Here is a 14988-nt window from a genome sequence, read left to right on the forward strand (position 1 = left end):
TAGTATATAGAAGAGTTTCATGTATGCGGATGTGGCCGAGTGGTTAAGGCGACTGACTCGAAATCAGTTTCCCTCTGGGAGCACAGGTTCGAATCCTGTCATCCGCGACTCTTCTTTTACATTCTTTTCCTCTTTTCCAATAAACATGTAAATTCAAGTGTAATGTGATATTTACTAAGTTGAAGTAAAGTGTATTTTGTTTAATTTGATCAAGAATTTGAGGAAGTTTTTGTGAAAATAAGACTTATAATCCAATACTTATTGTGGAAGAAATAGATTTTGACTTTTTGTGGAGAGACCCAAAGGTCCAACGAAAGTTTTCAAAGGTAGCATATTTTTTTCTGCTTGTGGAACGTCATTTCTCGCTCTCAAAGTATTAGGTTAAATTATTTCTTGATATAAGCTACAATAAATAAATCGATATCAACCATTTGTATATCTAGAAATTCTTAAATGACGCACAACTTATACGGCTTGAATAAATACATCGAATTCTTTTCGTTTCTTGATGAGATGAACCAACGAGAAGTCAGCGAAAGACGTAACTAAAATTTTGTTTTTGAAAGAGCATTTTATTCGACATATTTAATTAAGTTACAAAAAATGACTGATGAGGGGACTATTGGTTTTTAACACGATACGCTTCGATAGCCTTGTAAACTTGACTGGCCATCATGTTGAGCTTTTCGCTGTCCAATTTGAAGCCCATTTCATCAGCGCGTCCTTTGAATGTGTTAAAACCTGTAAGGATAGTTTTGAAAAAGCCAATTCCAGTAAACAAAGAGACGATCCAAATGGCAAAGGCCAGCCCCAAAATGCCAGCAACGGCCCAAAAGACGACACCGGTGTAGGCGATGGCAAAATTTCCTGATGTCTTTAGTTGGTAGTCATTGCTTGGATGTAGAAGAGCTGGGAAACCGAGTTGTGTGCGGAAAATAGGCTCGTTGTTTGTTTCAAGAGCATCTGCCATAACAAGGGGTTCTTCTTGTTGTCTGCCACTTCTTAACCCGCTAGTTAGCGTAATCATATTTTGACTTGAAGAACCGGTTGTTGCGGGCGAGGAGCCGATTGCTGCAATTGCCGCTCCACGTGACAAGGAAATTGCAACAACCAAGTCCAGAACGACGGCCAAGATGAATTTCATTCTATTAACCGAAGGCAAACAAAGCAATTAACTTTAATTAACATCGTCTTATTCCAATTTTACTCGGCGGATATAACGAATAGCTAACAGAAAAACTTGAAACAAATTTTACGTTCAAGTATTATAAGGAAATTAACACAAAATGGTTGCACTAAAATTCTGTGCCAACATTAAACTTGAAATACATTTTAGTCCATAACAAAAATTAAGTAAAAACTAATTACTTTAAATGTAGAGGAGTTGGGATGAGCTGCTGAAGTTGGGATGTGAAAGACAAGTTGGTTCTGTTGAATGATGCAGTGCAGCTGCCTTTTATTGCAAATTTAGCCCGGATCGACCTTAGGTCACTCCAAACCACAACCAATAGCGACCCAAGATTTTAGCCCGGATGAGAATTGATTCATTAGTAGACTACACGTACATCCGCTTTTCTCTTTCTGTTTTCATATTTTTTTTTGTATGTCGTCAATACGATTTATCTGCCTCACATAGGGTGAAAATAGAGTCGAGATTAGGTCGAATGGACTGTCTCGAGACTTGACCCTACTGACCTAGTTCTCCTTGAATCGCACTTAAGGCTTTTACAAACCTTTTTCTTTTTACACAGCATACGCACCTAGTCTATACATCATAAGTCTGTATTTTTAAACATTACGACTCCGTTGGGACGCATCTTAAGCCCTCCTGTTTCAGACAAACTCCAAAGAATTGATTGTTTGGACAACATTGCTAAGCCTCAAATTTAACTTGAATTCAAAGTTGTTTATGACAATGGCAGTTTGTGAAAATAGAAAGTGGCCAACATAAACTATTCTTCGTCATTGAAACATTTCACAATGTCGTGCAGATGTGCAAGTTTTCTTCTCAGTTTTCTTAGTCATAAAAAAAAATTACGAGGCATCCACTATACGACTCTAGTTGGTAAAATAGCACAACGAACAAGAGTCATCATACGGAGTTAATGGTTGGCCAATTTTTTTTTTCTCACAGTCATAATGTTTTACGCATAGTCTAGTTGTCATTCGACTCGTATATACCGTCATCCTGTGACCGCCTTTTTTTCCGCAAGTCTTAGAAGGATATGGAACGCCTTAGAATCTGTGTCCTTGCTAACTATGGATTTTGAGTGGATATCATACCAGCCATATGCTTCCGTGCTCTATTTTTGATATCTTTTCTTCTTCTTTTTTGCTTGCACAATAAACGAGAATCGCAACCGTCAATCAAAGAGTACTTTGCATCGGCTATTGATGTAAAAATAGCGATTCAGTTGTATATCCGCAAACCTAAATTATCTGAGTGGACTGTAATTATTGTACGCGCACTACACCGTACACGTTTGTATGTTAACGATTCATTTGTTTGACGTAACAAGTTTCTTACGGGGAATTTTGAAAACAGCCACACAAGGACATGCACATTATTAGTGTCAACCACATGTCTTGTACGTTTTTCTTGTCGCGGCTTTTGGCGAAAGCATCCGCGTTATGATGTGATGCATTCACATTATCGCTTAATTTTTGATCGGCAAATAGCCAACTCTATATAGCGGTAAAAGTATATAAGCAATAGTTTTTAAGTACTTGTTCAATGATTAAACATAATCAGCGTTACTAACGACGAGAAATTTTATTCCATCTGTTCCTGCTTTTTTCAGGTTGCCATGGTCAGACCGATGTCGAGAGTCATGGAACCGGGTCTGCTGGAAGCTTCCAGTACGTGATGGCTAGAGGACTCGTTGTTTGATTTTTCAACATGACAACACCTTTTTTGCATTTTGTTTCATTCCGGTTTTGTGTGCGTTTCTTTCCCGTGTATATACAAGATACAACAACTTACCAACATTTGTTGGAAACATTTTGACCTGAATCTGTTTGTTTTGACGGCAGGGTTATTGAAACTGATTTTACATTGAAAACGTTTATTGTTCGATTGCATTCCTTTTTGGCGTCATATAATCATTTCCATTTTGAGTTGACAAATGAATCTTTCTGATCGACTAGTGCATTTAAATTTTGCCAGAAACTTATAGATACTTTGGTACCTAGCTCAAGCATCCATATAAGTTCATTCACACTAGATATACCATCCTTACAGCAGGCTTGGTTGGTTCGAAACCCACCGGAAGTACATAATGCTCGGGTCTCATCAAACACCCTAATGTTCACTAAGTAGTATAACGGGATGTGGTATTGTATATAATCAACACCGCCACACAAATGTATATAGTCGTGAGAACAAACAGATAAAAGTTAAAAAAATTTAAGCAAAAATATTTTGACAACTTTCTTGAACATAACAGCGATTTCTAGACATTGATATACAAAAAGGGCTCTGACTAATCTGCATACTTTAATTCCCAGTTCGTTTGAGTACAAAAAAGATATGCCATAAATGTTTACGTATAAAAAAGTAGAACGCCAAGTCTATCAGTGCAAAGACACTGGTTCGTGATTTTTGTCAGTTTTTTGTGCATCAAATATTGAGAATTCCTTTTAAAGTTTTTATTTTGAATTTCCTGGTTCAAACTACGACAAACCGGTTATTTGTTCAATGTAGTTTGATTGGTATTTAGTCATTCATATAGGAAGTCTGAAGCCGGTTTGCTATAACCTCATATAGCCGTACAATATGTTGACCTACATTGATAATGTTTGAAGACGAAATAAAATCTGCTGCTAAGAGGAAGAAAAAGCAATCGAACATGCAAACTTGAATACATGAAAATGTTTAATTCTTCTCTGTACGTGTATCGCCCTAGGGTGTTCTTTGCATCTTGTACACGCATTATCTATACCTAACAGCAGCACATTTTGATTGAAAGGTTCCAGTAATACGTAAGCACTAATTTTTAAAATCTAATATTTCCAGTTTGTATTGCTCTATATTCATTATAGCTTGAAGATAAGTTATCATTACTTTTGAAAATATGGAAAGATTGAAAAAAATGCACGCGATCAATTATCCATTGGGCAAATGTTGATATCCTAGCCAACAGTCAGGTGCGAAGTATTATTGACTTTCATACAAAATTGTTCGTTTGCATTCTTGTTTTTTTTTTTTTATCTTTCTAGTGAGCGGGGTGAATGTACGACCTTTAGTTCACCTTGATCCGTTATGCCGGTGTATGTTTATACTTCAGAAATTAGTTTTGCGTCAAGATTAGTAAAATTGCCTTTATATAATATTCAATGGTGCAACATGTTGCATAATAAATTTCCATTTTTCTAAGCTCAGAATTTCTCCATTCCACCAATTTTTAATGCATTCAATCTTGAGCCATATAAAGGTTGATGTCGCATATAATTGCGAACCGAGTTGCCAAATTTGGGTTGGCTATAAATATAGCCAGGGCCACCCGTGGCGCTGAGGATCAATATCTCACCTGTCACTGTCATGACACGTTCCAGTCATTTACTGCAGTCCAATCGATTGTCTTTGGCGATGTTGCTTTTAACAGTTGTAGGTGTGGTGCATGGCATTCGTGACTTGACACAAGATGTCATCATCAGTCAACCGGAACCGTCCCGACTTTCTCCTGTCCGCTTAACGTCATTGTGGTCCAGTCGTCAGCAGCCGCCACGTTTAGTCGGTGTCGTTGAACCTGGTCGTTTGTTGAATATCTTCTTGGGTATCATCTTGGTTATGGGCTTTGCTGTTTTGAATTCTTATCTATTCATCGCTCTCGGAATAAGCGGCGCCTTGCCTCCAAGATTCGCAGCACGTCCTCGGGGTCGACCACCTCGAGGCGGCAATGTTGGCATGCCGCAATTTTCTCAACAGGTTTTCAATGCCCTGGACGAAAATCGTTTCACCATTGAATAAAACTCAAGCGTATTTCTTGTGCATTTCCAATGCCCCCACCACTCGCAGTATTGTACACCGTTTCTGCTTTTATTTATTGTAAATACTCGTTCACAATTAGTAGGAACAAATACAGATTTTATTTTCTGTGGAAGAATGTGATCGATCAACGACCACTCAACGTATAAAGACGCATCCGTAAATAATATAAAATTATCATCATTAAATTAAGAGTAAACAAACAACAAAATATTGCCGGAACTGTTGAGTCCGTAGAGATGACGGTCAAGTTTACTCATCTCGCGGATTAGCGCAAGGGAACTGCTTCTTGCAATCGTCCTTGTAGGTGGCGGCTTCTTTGAATGCACGCAATGTGTTTTGCCAGCTATTGGGAACCCAACGGTCCAGAACCCTATGGGAAGTGAGCAATTAAAAACATTTAACTTCCTAAACATGCCTAGTTGTAGTCTACACGTGGATGACCCGCTTTCCACACCGTTTCGGATTAAAACCGCATATTATGAATGCGGTTAATCCGTATGTGGGAAAGAGCTCCGTGCATAAAATATGAATATAAAATAATTAGGTGTGTTGAAGAAACGGAAGTCTTACATCAAAACGATTTCTTTGCCCGTAACATCGGCAACGTAGTTTCCGGCTAAACAGGCCGAATAGCGGAGGCAATCTTGATCGCCTAAAGCAGCACCGACTACTGTAGACATGACCTCAGGAGTAACGTAATCATAGACAGATGATGTTTTGTTTGTCATTTTCTCGGGTTCTGTTGGCATGGAAACGTCACCTGTTTTCAATAAAAACGTGAAAACCAATCATTACATACAACAGTTAATCATAAGATAACATTCCACGAATCAATGACAAATATTTGACTTTGATGATTATAGATTGGCCATCACCGTTGGACTGACACTGATTGAACTGAAAATGGCAAAAAAACAAAAACAGTGCTCGTACCTGTTTTGCCAGCTAACGGGACACCTTCGACTGACAGGAGGATGACCAAAAGAATCCAGACACAGGAAAAAATAGCCAACAATCCGAAACCTCTCATCTACAGATTGAAACAGGTGGATGAAACAAAAGATATAAAAATGTCTGTGAAAATGACGAGGAAAAAGAGAAACGAGTTGACTAACGATAGCGGCTGTTTCCTTTCCGATTGCTCTACGAAAACGTATCTAGAATAGGACGAAATCCAGTAACTTCCGTGCGACTGGCAGACCAGTTTGAAGACGACTGACGCACTGAGCTTGCTTTCGAATCGCCAAATGCTGGAGCGTTCTTTTTAAAAGGTAGGCGGCCAACCGCAAAGCGCCCAGCAGCAAAGTCGCTTTCACCTCGGCGCGCTGCTGACCTGATTTCCCTTCCTGTTGTCGGCCAACACATCTGCCTCTTTCTTCTTCACATTGTGTGTACCACTACTCCCTCTCATCTTACCCTCCAATGGGAAAACACGGTTTCCTTGGAATGACGGTGCCGTCAAATTCATTTCGTCACATCCGTATATTCCTCCTCTTTCTCTACATGCTTGAAAGAGAAAATACGGAAGGTAAAGATTTAATCACATGAATATTACAAAATGGAAAGTATAGAGTGAACATGTACGCAGCAGCAGAAGAGACCAGGATGTGCTGGAAAATCTCGGCTTTTCTAAATGGTGGGTCACTGGTCACTGGGTGGTTTATTTTTTTTTTTTCTGATTCTTTTCCTCTCCTTTTTTTTAAAGTTTTCTTTCTAGGTCAACATTATTGCGGCTATGTGATGGGCAGCTCTTTGTATTCCTACCAACATACATAGCAGCCATCTTTAAAATCGCTAAAGACGATCAGAATACATTGCGTTGATGTACCGGTTTATGACGCATCGTGACATAAAATAACGGAATTTCGAAATCAACTGACTTTCAGAGCGTGACGGCTATCCGTGAACGCCGAACATCCAGGAAACCAATGACAGAAAAAGTGTTTTTAAATATATATATTTCGTTTTCGTTTCTTACTTGGAAAATATGAATATTATCTTTTTAATGCATTGTCCCATTTCCAATATCGTGACGTTTTTTTCGTCCAGTATAAAAAAATGCAATCAAATTCGTGATTCAAGAATATTATGGTTACGCTTCACCTAACATCAGGAAACATGCGTCTAACTTTTCTCTCTTGTTATTTATTTTTTTGTCAAAGTAGCTCTTCTTTTCTTTTGTTGCTGTTTTCTTAGACGTACCTTCTGGTGAGTGGTGCGAACTGTCTGTTAAAAAAAAAAAAACCACGAATATTTTCAAGGTTATTGACTCCACTTCGTGTGTGCGAAATGTTGTGTTTTGTTTTCTTACTCTTTTCTTTGTCTTTTTCTAGGACAACGGGTCGACAAGTTTACCTAGCGGAATTGCACGAAAGGAGGACCCACAAGTCCGCAGTGGTCCAATATGAGCAGGTAACACTGCACACGGCAAGTTGCCCATTCTAGAAAGATTTTCGATTACTCAATTCATGAACGGCATATTTCGTGGTTATTTCTTCATTCTTATCAGGCGGAAGCAATATTTCTTCCCCTTTTTCTTTTTTAGTATGCCAACAAACAGAAGAAATGAGCTAATGAACGCCAAGTGGAAGCATTTCAAGATAATACGTTATGTGAACTTTGGTTGATAATGATGCGAAATGATTTTGGCAGCTACGACTGGCTCACATCTGACTGGTTTTGAAAATGACTCAAATTAAAAACAGGGAACAATTTTACTGTTTCTCATGCGAATATTATTCCGTTATCGTGTCCGTCTGGCCAGACAATGCGTGGAAAGAAACACCAGAAAAGGATGAAGGGTAACGAAAGAACGAGCATTGACGGATAGGATTCTGATTGGTGAGCGCGTAAAGAGGAGGACCCAGCAAAATATTTATGTTTTTATCAGCCTGGCCTTATTAAACAGGTCTGATTGCGTTAGATAACAAGCATGCAGTAAAGCCGATCGCTGAAAAAGGAGGCACGGACATTTTGCGGATACGATCACTGTTAACGATTTAACTATTTCATCTGGCAATTTGTCAATATGTTAAGGAAGTTAACGGTTTTTTGATAGTACAGCAATCCTATTATACAACACGAAAGCCTAAACAGAATAATTTAATCGACCTTTTCTGCCAAATGCTTCGGCTTAGCCTGTTAATCGAAAAATCGCAAAATGTATTATTCAATGCGTTGGCAACCAACTAAAATTTTGTTCGTAACTTGGGATTTCCCCAACAACAACCAGATTCCACAAGAGAAAAAAAAAATGAAGCTATTCTGTTACTAACCTAGATGGCTAAACAAATGTTTTGGGCCAAGTAACAGATTGCTTCGAACATTCAATCACAAGAGAAAGGAAACGACCGATTTTCACAGGATTCCCTAGTCTTTAAATTTAATAAGGTTTGGTTTTGTTTTTGTCCATATTGCTGAAATTCAACTGGGATGCAATTTGATGTGGGACACCTTTGATTGAATAATAGAAAACTAGTTGCAGATTTACCCATAACATATGGACAAGAGGAATAAAAAAAAAAAATAAATAAAAATACGAATGTTGAGGGGGAGTAAGAAAAAGAGAGAAAAGCATAACGGGAAAGTTGTGATTACCTTTTTACCCTAAAAATATTCATCAGACAAGAAAACGAGGTCAAAACAATCGCCTCTGGCTACAAAATCTTGTTGAAATTGCTTCCTCTTTCACAGATGAAAATAAAACGATTCCTTCAAGAGTCTAAGGGACTTGGGTTCCTCTCTTTTCTGGGATGTCTAAGAATCGTTTTCCTCTATTTCAACCTGAAATATCTGAAGGATCACTACCCGTACTCTTGGAAAGAAAACACAGAAAAGGCAACCCTCATGGCTAACGCCAAAAATACCCCCAATGGCTTCGCTTTGGGGGTCATTTGCCAAGTGAACGAACCTTAGTATTTACGAGTGATGGAAACTTAACCACGAAAGGTCAGCCTAAACCTTGCCGCCGAGAAATCTTTTAACTTCAAAAGTTTTGTTCGACAGTTTGTGTGTTTTCCGTAAACTTTAACTGCCTTCGTAGAGAGAAATACTATTTCAATCTTTTTATAGAGGGGCAATCAACTCACATTAAAATAACAAAAACAGAATAAAAATAGTATCTTTGAACTGGAAATCTATTGGAATATGTTGCGACTTTGCAAGAAAAGGGTAAAATTGAAGGTAGATTGTCTTCTTTCCAGTTATGTTTCAGGTGGATCCTCTATTTTTGAAGATGGGTGTAGTGCCACTTGTCCACTATAAAAGAAAAATTGTCAATTAACATACGAGATAATTTCGAGGCTTGATTACCTTCGCTTTCCAGACCAGGGCCATCCGTTAACTCAGGACTCTTTTTAACAATTTCCTGCGCTTCTGAGATTGGTACCTTGCATGGGGCACCATCAGCGCTTACACAGGTGCTGTAATAAACGCCCAAATAACATTGAAATTTTAAAAAAATTTGTACATTTAAAATGAAAATAAATAATACCTGTTAACTCCATGGCAGTCAACTTGGCCAGCAACCATCTTTTTCCAGTGCTCGTGGGCCTCTACAATCACTTCAAGCGCAAATTCGTGTGGTTTTGGCGCTCCATTAAAGGCAAATTCGTTCGCTGGCTTTCCGTCAGGCATTTTATAGATGCGGAACCACTCTATCGTATAACGAATTTTTATTGTATAATATTCTTTTATTAATAGATTTTTTGTTTAGAATACCAACGGTTGCGTTCATAAATCCCGGCATATGCTTCTCAACATCTTCAATATCTAAAAGAAAAAATTATTTTTAAAGCAATGAAGAAAGATATATTAAGGTATCAGTATTTACTGTTCAGCTCAGCTGCCAAAGGGTCGTTAACGTCAATTGCTATGACTTTCCAATCAGTTTCACCTATGCTCAATCATTACAGAAAAATTTCTATTTAAATTTTTGTTTGACGTCAGTTACTGCACTAGGTAAGTCACGTACCTTCGTCGATCAATGCAATAGTTCCCAAGACCTTGACTTGGAGAACATCACCCCGTTTAGCGACCCTGTGGCCGATTTCGCATACATCTATGGGGTCATTATCTCCCTTACATCCCGTTCTTTCATCTACTACGTTTGGGTTTTCCCAAGTCTAGGAAAAATGTATGAAGTTAGTTATAATTCTATAAGTTATTGTTGACATTTAGTACCTGAGGAAGAGCTCCATAGTTCCAAATGTAACCATGGTGGGGAAAACAGTTGGCCACAAACCTTAGCTTGCCTTTCTTCACATCTTGCTTTATGGGATTAAGAGGCTCTTCTTTGCATATCTGTAAAGATGTGGTTTAACAGATGATAAGGTAAGCCTTTGGATATGAAATTAAAAAACCTGTACCTCCATCTTAGCATTTGTCCAGCGGGGTACTTCAACAACCATATTGAAAACCTTCTGTTCTTGATTGGCAAATAGAGGAATGTCATGGAAAGGGGATACAGGTCCAAACTCATCTCCTATAAACCACAGGGGATTAAATATACTTCCAATCAGAGCTTACATGCAATCTTGCTCTTAAGAGAATGGACTGTTGCCATGACCACAAGCTTTTTGATGACAATACAGAAGCTCATTAAAATTTAAACTCAAACCCCATTTAAGAAGATTTTAGTAAACATCAGCTTAAACAACCATGTCCCTGAACATCTTAAAAAACCAATAAGAATTTGAACTTAAAGCAGAATAAACTAGTGATCACCAGAAATTTCACAAGCAAAACGTGAATCGTTATCTTGTCCGAGATATGACGAGAAAGTAAAGACAGTAACGCATGCAAACTCACGGAAGAATATGCGGTGTTCCAACGTATTGGGAGCTCCTCTTTCTTCAATCCGATACATTTTTCGAGGATGGTTTATGAGAAGATTGCGGTTAGAAAAAGACGATTCGCACCTACGTGTGCCAATTAGAGCAGCTGGTGAACGACTCAAGTGACGTGCAACAAGAGTAAGCCGGTTGAACGTTGATAACATTTTCTTTTCGTCCGCAGCCATGAAAGCGGCGTTGCTTCCGATAAAAACTTTTTATTTTGTGGATCATATATTTGTCAATAGAATGTTATCATTTAAAACTTGTTTAAAGGTGTTGCTGTAGGATAGCTATGTTTACGCGGCATCGCATTTTTTTACTTAGTGCTTAAACCAACAAAAAAACTTTTTAAAAATTGGGACTCAGTTGCCCGCAAGAGGGTCCGACTGTAATAATAGGCAAACAGTCACGATGAAAAGTCTGATATCCTCGTTTCCCCGGCTACATATAAATCTATCAAAACCTTAAAGCCACTCTCTCTGCCCCATGCCCTGTCGTGTGAAGTAGCGTGATAAGCAAGCAGTCTTCACGAAATTTTTTGAGTAACATTGTTCTGTAGACTACTTGTATGATTGGGTTTCCCCCTCACTGTCGCTAATATTTGCAGGTCAACTTCTGTTTTCTGGTCTCTGCTCCAGTGAAGTTCATGGTATATTTATAACTTCTAAAATTCAAGTAAGGCAAAGCAAAAATGAGTGAACCCAACACAAAAGAAGAAATGGTTAAGAAACTAAATGAGACCCTGGAAGTTGCTGACCCAGAAATCTTTGAATTAATCACTAAAGAGAAACATCGTCAAAGCAAAGGGCTTGAAATGATAGCGTCAGAAAATTTTACTTCTAAAGCAGTTTTGCAAGCTCTTAGCAGCTGCCTGCATAACAAATATTCAGAAGGATTGCCAGGAATGAGGTAATTTTACATAAAAAGTTTTTCTTTGGAATTTGTTAAAATCCATTTATTTACCAATGAAAGCACAGATATTATGGTGGTAATGAATTCATTGACCAAATTGAAGTTTTGTGTCAAAAGAGGTGCTTGGAGGCATATGGCTTGAATGCAGAACAATGGGGTGTCAATGTTCAACCTTATTCTGGTTCACCTGCTAATTTTGCTGTCTATACTGGAATAGTTGAGCCTCATGGACGCATCATGGGTATATTTAGTTGTCATAGTTGATAATTTCTTATGTCATTACTAGTATGCTATTCAATTTTAAAGGACTTGATCTACCTGATGGAGGACATCTCACACATGGTTTTTTCACAGCAACAAAAAAGATTTCTGCCACTTCGATATTTTTCGAATCAATGCCTTATAAATCCGACCCCAAAACTGGTTTAATAGACTACGACCAGCTTGCTATTACGGCGAGACTATTTAAGCCGAAGCTGATTATTGCCGGTAAATTTATCTATTATATTGGTGGAAACAGTAAATATGTTCTGCATTTTAGGGATCAGTTGTTATTCACGTAACTTGGACTACGCAAAATTCCGTGCAATTGCCGATGATGTTGGTGCCTATTTAATGGCTGATATGGCTCACGTTAGTGGCCTTGTTGCAGCTGGAGTCGCCCCTTCGCCTTTCCCGTTTTGCGACATTGTAACGACGACTACTCATAAAACACTCCGTGGGCCAAGAGCTGGTGTGATATTTTTCCGACGCGGTCCAACTAATGTGCCTGGCAGCTCATATGATTTCGAAAATCGAATAAATCAAGCTGTATTCCCCGGTCTCCAAGGTGGTCCGCATAATCACGCAATTGCTGCGATTGCTATTGCCATGAAGCATGCCAAAACCGAAGATTTTAAATCTTATCAGCAGCAGGTAAATGGTTTCAATGAGAGCAAGAAAAACGTTCCTGTTATGTATTTATAATTGTAATTTTCTTTAGGTCGTGAAAAATGCACAAGAGCTTTGCCGTGGGTTGCAAGATCTGGGTTACAAGATCGTCACTGACGGTACGGACAATCATTTGATTTTGATGGACTTGCGTACTGTAGGATTGACAGGTTCTAAGGGTGAAAAGATTTTGGAAGAAATCGGGATTGCTTGCAACAAAAATACGGGTACGTTTATTTCCATAATATAACATATGATCCTATTTATTAGTGAGTGAGATTCACGTTAGTTAAACATGTTCTTTGTATAGTTCCCGGTGACAAAAGTGCTTTCAATCCAAGCGGAATTCGCCTCGGAACGCCTGCCCTTACCACTCGCGGGCTACTTGAAGCTGACATTGCCCGGGTTGTTCAGTTTATTAATAAAGGGTTGCAACTAGCCCTGGAAATATCAGCGATTTCGGGTCCTAAGCTAGTTGATTTTAAACGGGTATTGCTCGAAAACCCGCAGATAAATGCCAAGGTACTGCAGCTAAGGTCAGAAATCGAATCATTTGCACTCGACTTTCCTATGCCCGGTTATGACATTTAAAGGATTTATTTTTTTTTTATTTTGAGTTTTTTCTGGCAATTTTCTGTTCTTCTATCGGGATCAGCAATAATAAATCGCTTTTATCTTTGTGTCGGGTCAGCAATAATAAACATTACATATCTTGTAATTCGTTTCCTCATACATCCATCAACAATTGAAATTGCAACATTAACATTACAAGAACCTTAATCCAGTTCTGAAGCATGGAGATTTGACCTGGCAGTAGTATCTTCAGAATCAGAATCCCCATCCAAACTTCCCATTAATGACTGAATCAGATTGCCTGAAAAAATTCGATTTAAATGTAAATCCAACAAAGAACTAGCAGGTTATGCCATAATTACCAAACATCCCTTGATTCGACATTCCCCTGGGAGGCGGCATTCCAAAATAAATCTAAGAAACATGTACAAACATGAACAAGAACAAATACCAACAAGAATGAAATGTAATTCTCACTACCTGCCCAATTCTGTCAAGATAATCTTTATAAGACGGATCACGTTTAAGGCTCGGTTGGTAATATTCGCACAGTATAGCGAAGGCTGATAATTTGGTACTGCAATACAACATAGAAATTAAGACAAAAAACAAATGGAAGAGGAAATTTTTACAATGCCAAGTAATACCTCCGAATGGCAAGCAACAACATCCATGTAAAGTTTAGCAAAGGATAATTGAAAGGTGGCTCATTGTCCAGTAATGGGTGGCGTTCCAAATAGTTATCAAACAGAGAATTTGCAAAACTGAGGTTCCTATTACTTAGCTAGTAAGATTAAATATCACAGCAATCCAGGTCAATTATTGGTACCTTATACAGAGAATTTGTAGAACAGCTTGTGTTACAAATAGGTCAATTTCAGAAGGATAACCAAGATCAACTTGAATTTCTACCAACATAGAGCCTAAATTGTCCATATCATCTGATCTAATGAAGTGATATCTTGCCATATGATAGTTGGTTTCTGTAAAAATAATGATTTTAAAAAAATGTTGTTTATTTACTTTTTTATTTATCTTCCATTGAAGTAATGTAGTGCAAACCTCTCCAGTAAATATTTGCAACCATCTGATGCAGTTGAGGATGTCCTTCAAACTTTTTAGATTCTGGATTTTCATTCTGAGACCAGCTCAATGCTGCCATTAGGAACGCTTGTCTCTCTGGTGCAGATGAAGGAATTTTTGACATCATATCAGCTAGGTTATTGATGATATCCTTTTGAACATTCAATTTTGCTTTCTGTAGGACTTCAACGTACAATTTTGCTAAATCCGCTCCACTTGAATGTTGTTGATGTTGGAATAACAACATTGCGCCGTCATACAAAAGCTTTAGTAGAGGCTCATATCTTTCTTGGCCCATGTATCTGTACATAACAGTTTGACAGTAGAGGAATAACGATATTAGAACATTTTGTAGCATACATTTTTTAGTAATGAGTTTTAACCTGAAATAAAGTGTCCGATACATCTGGTGCGCCTCATAATAATTGCCATCTTCGATAGATTTTTTTAGTTTTTGTAACACTCTTTCGGCGCCAGGCCCGGCACGAACGATACCTGCCATCTTTATTTTTCTTTTCTCGCTTATTCGCTGGGAAGTACAGAGATAGCGAGAGTGGAAACGAGACCCATAACACCATCCATGAGGTGTCACTAGGTACGACCGTGCGACTTACTTTACGGTGAGTGCGCTGAAGAGCCGTATTAAGGAATGTTACGCGAATAGTT

At 38.3% G+C, this 14988-nt stretch overlaps 5 protein-coding genes and 1 non-coding gene across 7 annotated transcripts; 2 read left to right on the forward strand and 4 right to left on the reverse strand.

Annotated features, from left to right (window-relative positions):
* The first annotated feature begins 25 nt into the window (after nucleotides 1-25).
* Trnas-cga lies at nucleotides 26-107 on the forward strand. Its single transcript has one exon. It is a non-coding gene; the product is annotated as a tRNA-Ser (tRNA).
* Nucleotides 108-551: 444 nt separating this feature from the next.
* Nucleotides 552-1529, reverse strand: LOC116920701. The gene is made up of 2 exons (XM_045171838.1): nucleotides 1369-1529; nucleotides 552-1145 (listed from the first exon to the last, which is right to left on the reverse strand). The coding sequence occupies exon 2, from the start codon at nucleotides 1142-1144 to the stop codon at nucleotides 620-622; it is 525 nt and encodes a 174-aa protein (XP_045027773.1). The 5' UTR covers nucleotide 1145; nucleotides 1369-1529; the 3' UTR covers nucleotides 552-619.
* Nucleotides 1530-5069: 3540 nt separating this feature from the next.
* LOC116920879 lies at nucleotides 5070-6255 on the reverse strand. Its single transcript, XM_032927036.2, has 4 exons — nucleotides 6106-6255; nucleotides 5924-6020; nucleotides 5561-5750; nucleotides 5070-5360 (listed from the first exon to the last, which is right to left on the reverse strand). The coding sequence occupies exons 2-4, from the start codon at nucleotides 6018-6020 to the stop codon at nucleotides 5240-5242; spliced, it is 408 nt and encodes a 135-aa protein (XP_032782927.1). The 5' UTR covers nucleotides 6106-6255; the 3' UTR covers nucleotides 5070-5239.
* A 2853-nt stretch (nucleotides 6256-9108) lies between these two features.
* On the reverse strand, nucleotides 9109-11007 carry LOC116920877 (inorganic pyrophosphatase). The gene is made up of 9 exons (XM_032927034.2): nucleotides 10799-11007; nucleotides 10357-10472; nucleotides 10172-10291; nucleotides 9963-10113; nucleotides 9822-9884; nucleotides 9710-9760; nucleotides 9483-9645; nucleotides 9302-9411; nucleotides 9109-9247 (listed from the first exon to the last, which is right to left on the reverse strand). Exons 1-9 carry the CDS (start codon nucleotides 10986-10988, stop codon nucleotides 9213-9215), a joined length of 999 nt encoding a protein of 332 aa, XP_032782925.2. The 5' UTR covers nucleotides 10989-11007; the 3' UTR covers nucleotides 9109-9212.
* A 201-nt stretch (nucleotides 11008-11208) lies between these two features.
* Nucleotides 11209-13384, forward strand: LOC116920876 (serine hydroxymethyltransferase). Of its 2 annotated transcripts, XM_032927033.2 has the most exons (7): nucleotides 11209-11366; nucleotides 11432-11733; nucleotides 11802-11977; nucleotides 12043-12225; nucleotides 12278-12651; nucleotides 12719-12893; nucleotides 12977-13384. In XM_032927033.2, exons 2-7 carry the CDS (start codon nucleotides 11516-11518, stop codon nucleotides 13255-13257), a joined length of 1407 nt encoding a protein of 468 aa, XP_032782924.1. In that variant the 5' UTR covers nucleotides 11209-11366; nucleotides 11432-11515; the 3' UTR covers nucleotides 13258-13384. The 2 variants fall into 2 exon arrangements, with proteins under 2 accessions (XP_032782924.1, XP_032782923.1); XM_032927032.2 differs by having other exon boundaries at nucleotides 11211-11733.
* LOC116920115 (Golgi to ER traffic protein 4 homolog) lies at nucleotides 13364-14867 on the reverse strand. Its single transcript, XM_045171840.1, has 7 exons — nucleotides 14706-14867; nucleotides 14302-14624; nucleotides 14069-14222; nucleotides 13887-14012; nucleotides 13720-13816; nucleotides 13602-13653; nucleotides 13364-13540 (listed from the first exon to the last, which is right to left on the reverse strand). The coding sequence occupies exons 1-7, from the start codon at nucleotides 14822-14824 to the stop codon at nucleotides 13443-13445; spliced, it is 969 nt and encodes a 322-aa protein (XP_045027775.1). The 5' UTR covers nucleotides 14825-14867; the 3' UTR covers nucleotides 13364-13442.
* Between the last annotated feature and the right edge of the window lie 121 nt (nucleotides 14868-14988).

Source organism: Daphnia magna, linkage group LG4, assembly GCF_020631705.1.
Source record: "Daphnia magna isolate NIES linkage group LG4, ASM2063170v1.1, whole genome shotgun sequence".
Lineage (NCBI taxonomy): Eukaryota > Metazoa > Arthropoda > Branchiopoda > Diplostraca > Daphniidae > Daphnia > Daphnia magna.

Coding starts and splice junctions, on each gene's coding strand:
- LOC116920701 (XM_045171838.1), bottom strand. CDS start 1,144: ATGAAATTCATCTTGGCCGTCGTTCTGGACTTGGTTGTTGCAATTTCC.
- LOC116920879 (XM_032927036.2), bottom strand. CDS start 6,020: ATGAGAGGTTTCGGATTGTTGGCTATTTTTTCCTGTGTCTGGATTCTT. Junction 5,751..5,923: donor CCCGTTAGCTGGCAAAACAG/GTACGAGCACTG, acceptor TATTGAAAACAG/GTGACGTTTCCATGCCAACA. Junction 5,361..5,560: donor GGCAAAGAAATCGTTTTGAT/GTAAGACTTCCG, acceptor CACTTCCCATAG/GGTTCTGGACCGTTGGGTTC.
- LOC116920877 (XM_032927034.2), bottom strand. CDS start 10,988: ATGTTATCAACGTTCAACCGGCTTACTCTTGTTGCACGTCACTTGAGT. Junction 10,473..10,798: donor GGAACACCGCATATTCTTCC/GTGAGTTTGCAT, acceptor TGTGGTTTATAG/GAGATGAGTTTGGACCTGTA. Junction 9,885..9,962: donor TATTGCATTGATCGACGAAG/GTACGTGACTTA, acceptor GATTGAGCATAG/GTGAAACTGATTGGAAAGTC.
- LOC116920876 (XM_032927033.2), top strand. CDS start 11,516: ATGAGTGAACCCAACACAAAAGAAGAAATGGTTAAGAAACTAAATGAG. Junction 11,978..12,042: donor GCCTCATGGACGCATCATGG/GTATATTTAGTT, acceptor TCAATTTTAAAG/GACTTGATCTACCTGATGGA. Junction 12,226..12,277: donor GCCGAAGCTGATTATTGCCG/GTAAATTTATCT, acceptor TCTGCATTTTAG/GGATCAGTTGTTATTCACGT.
- LOC116920115 (XM_045171840.1), bottom strand. CDS start 14,824: ATGGCAGGTATCGTTCGTGCCGGGCCTGGCGCCGAAAGAGTGTTACAA. Junction 14,625..14,705: donor TATCGGACACTTTATTTCAG/GTTAAAACTCAT, acceptor TGTTATGTACAG/ATACATGGGCCAAGAAAGAT. Junction 14,013..14,068: donor CTACAAATTCTCTGTATAAG/GTACCAATAATT, acceptor GCTAAGTAATAG/GAACCTCAGTTTTGCAAATT.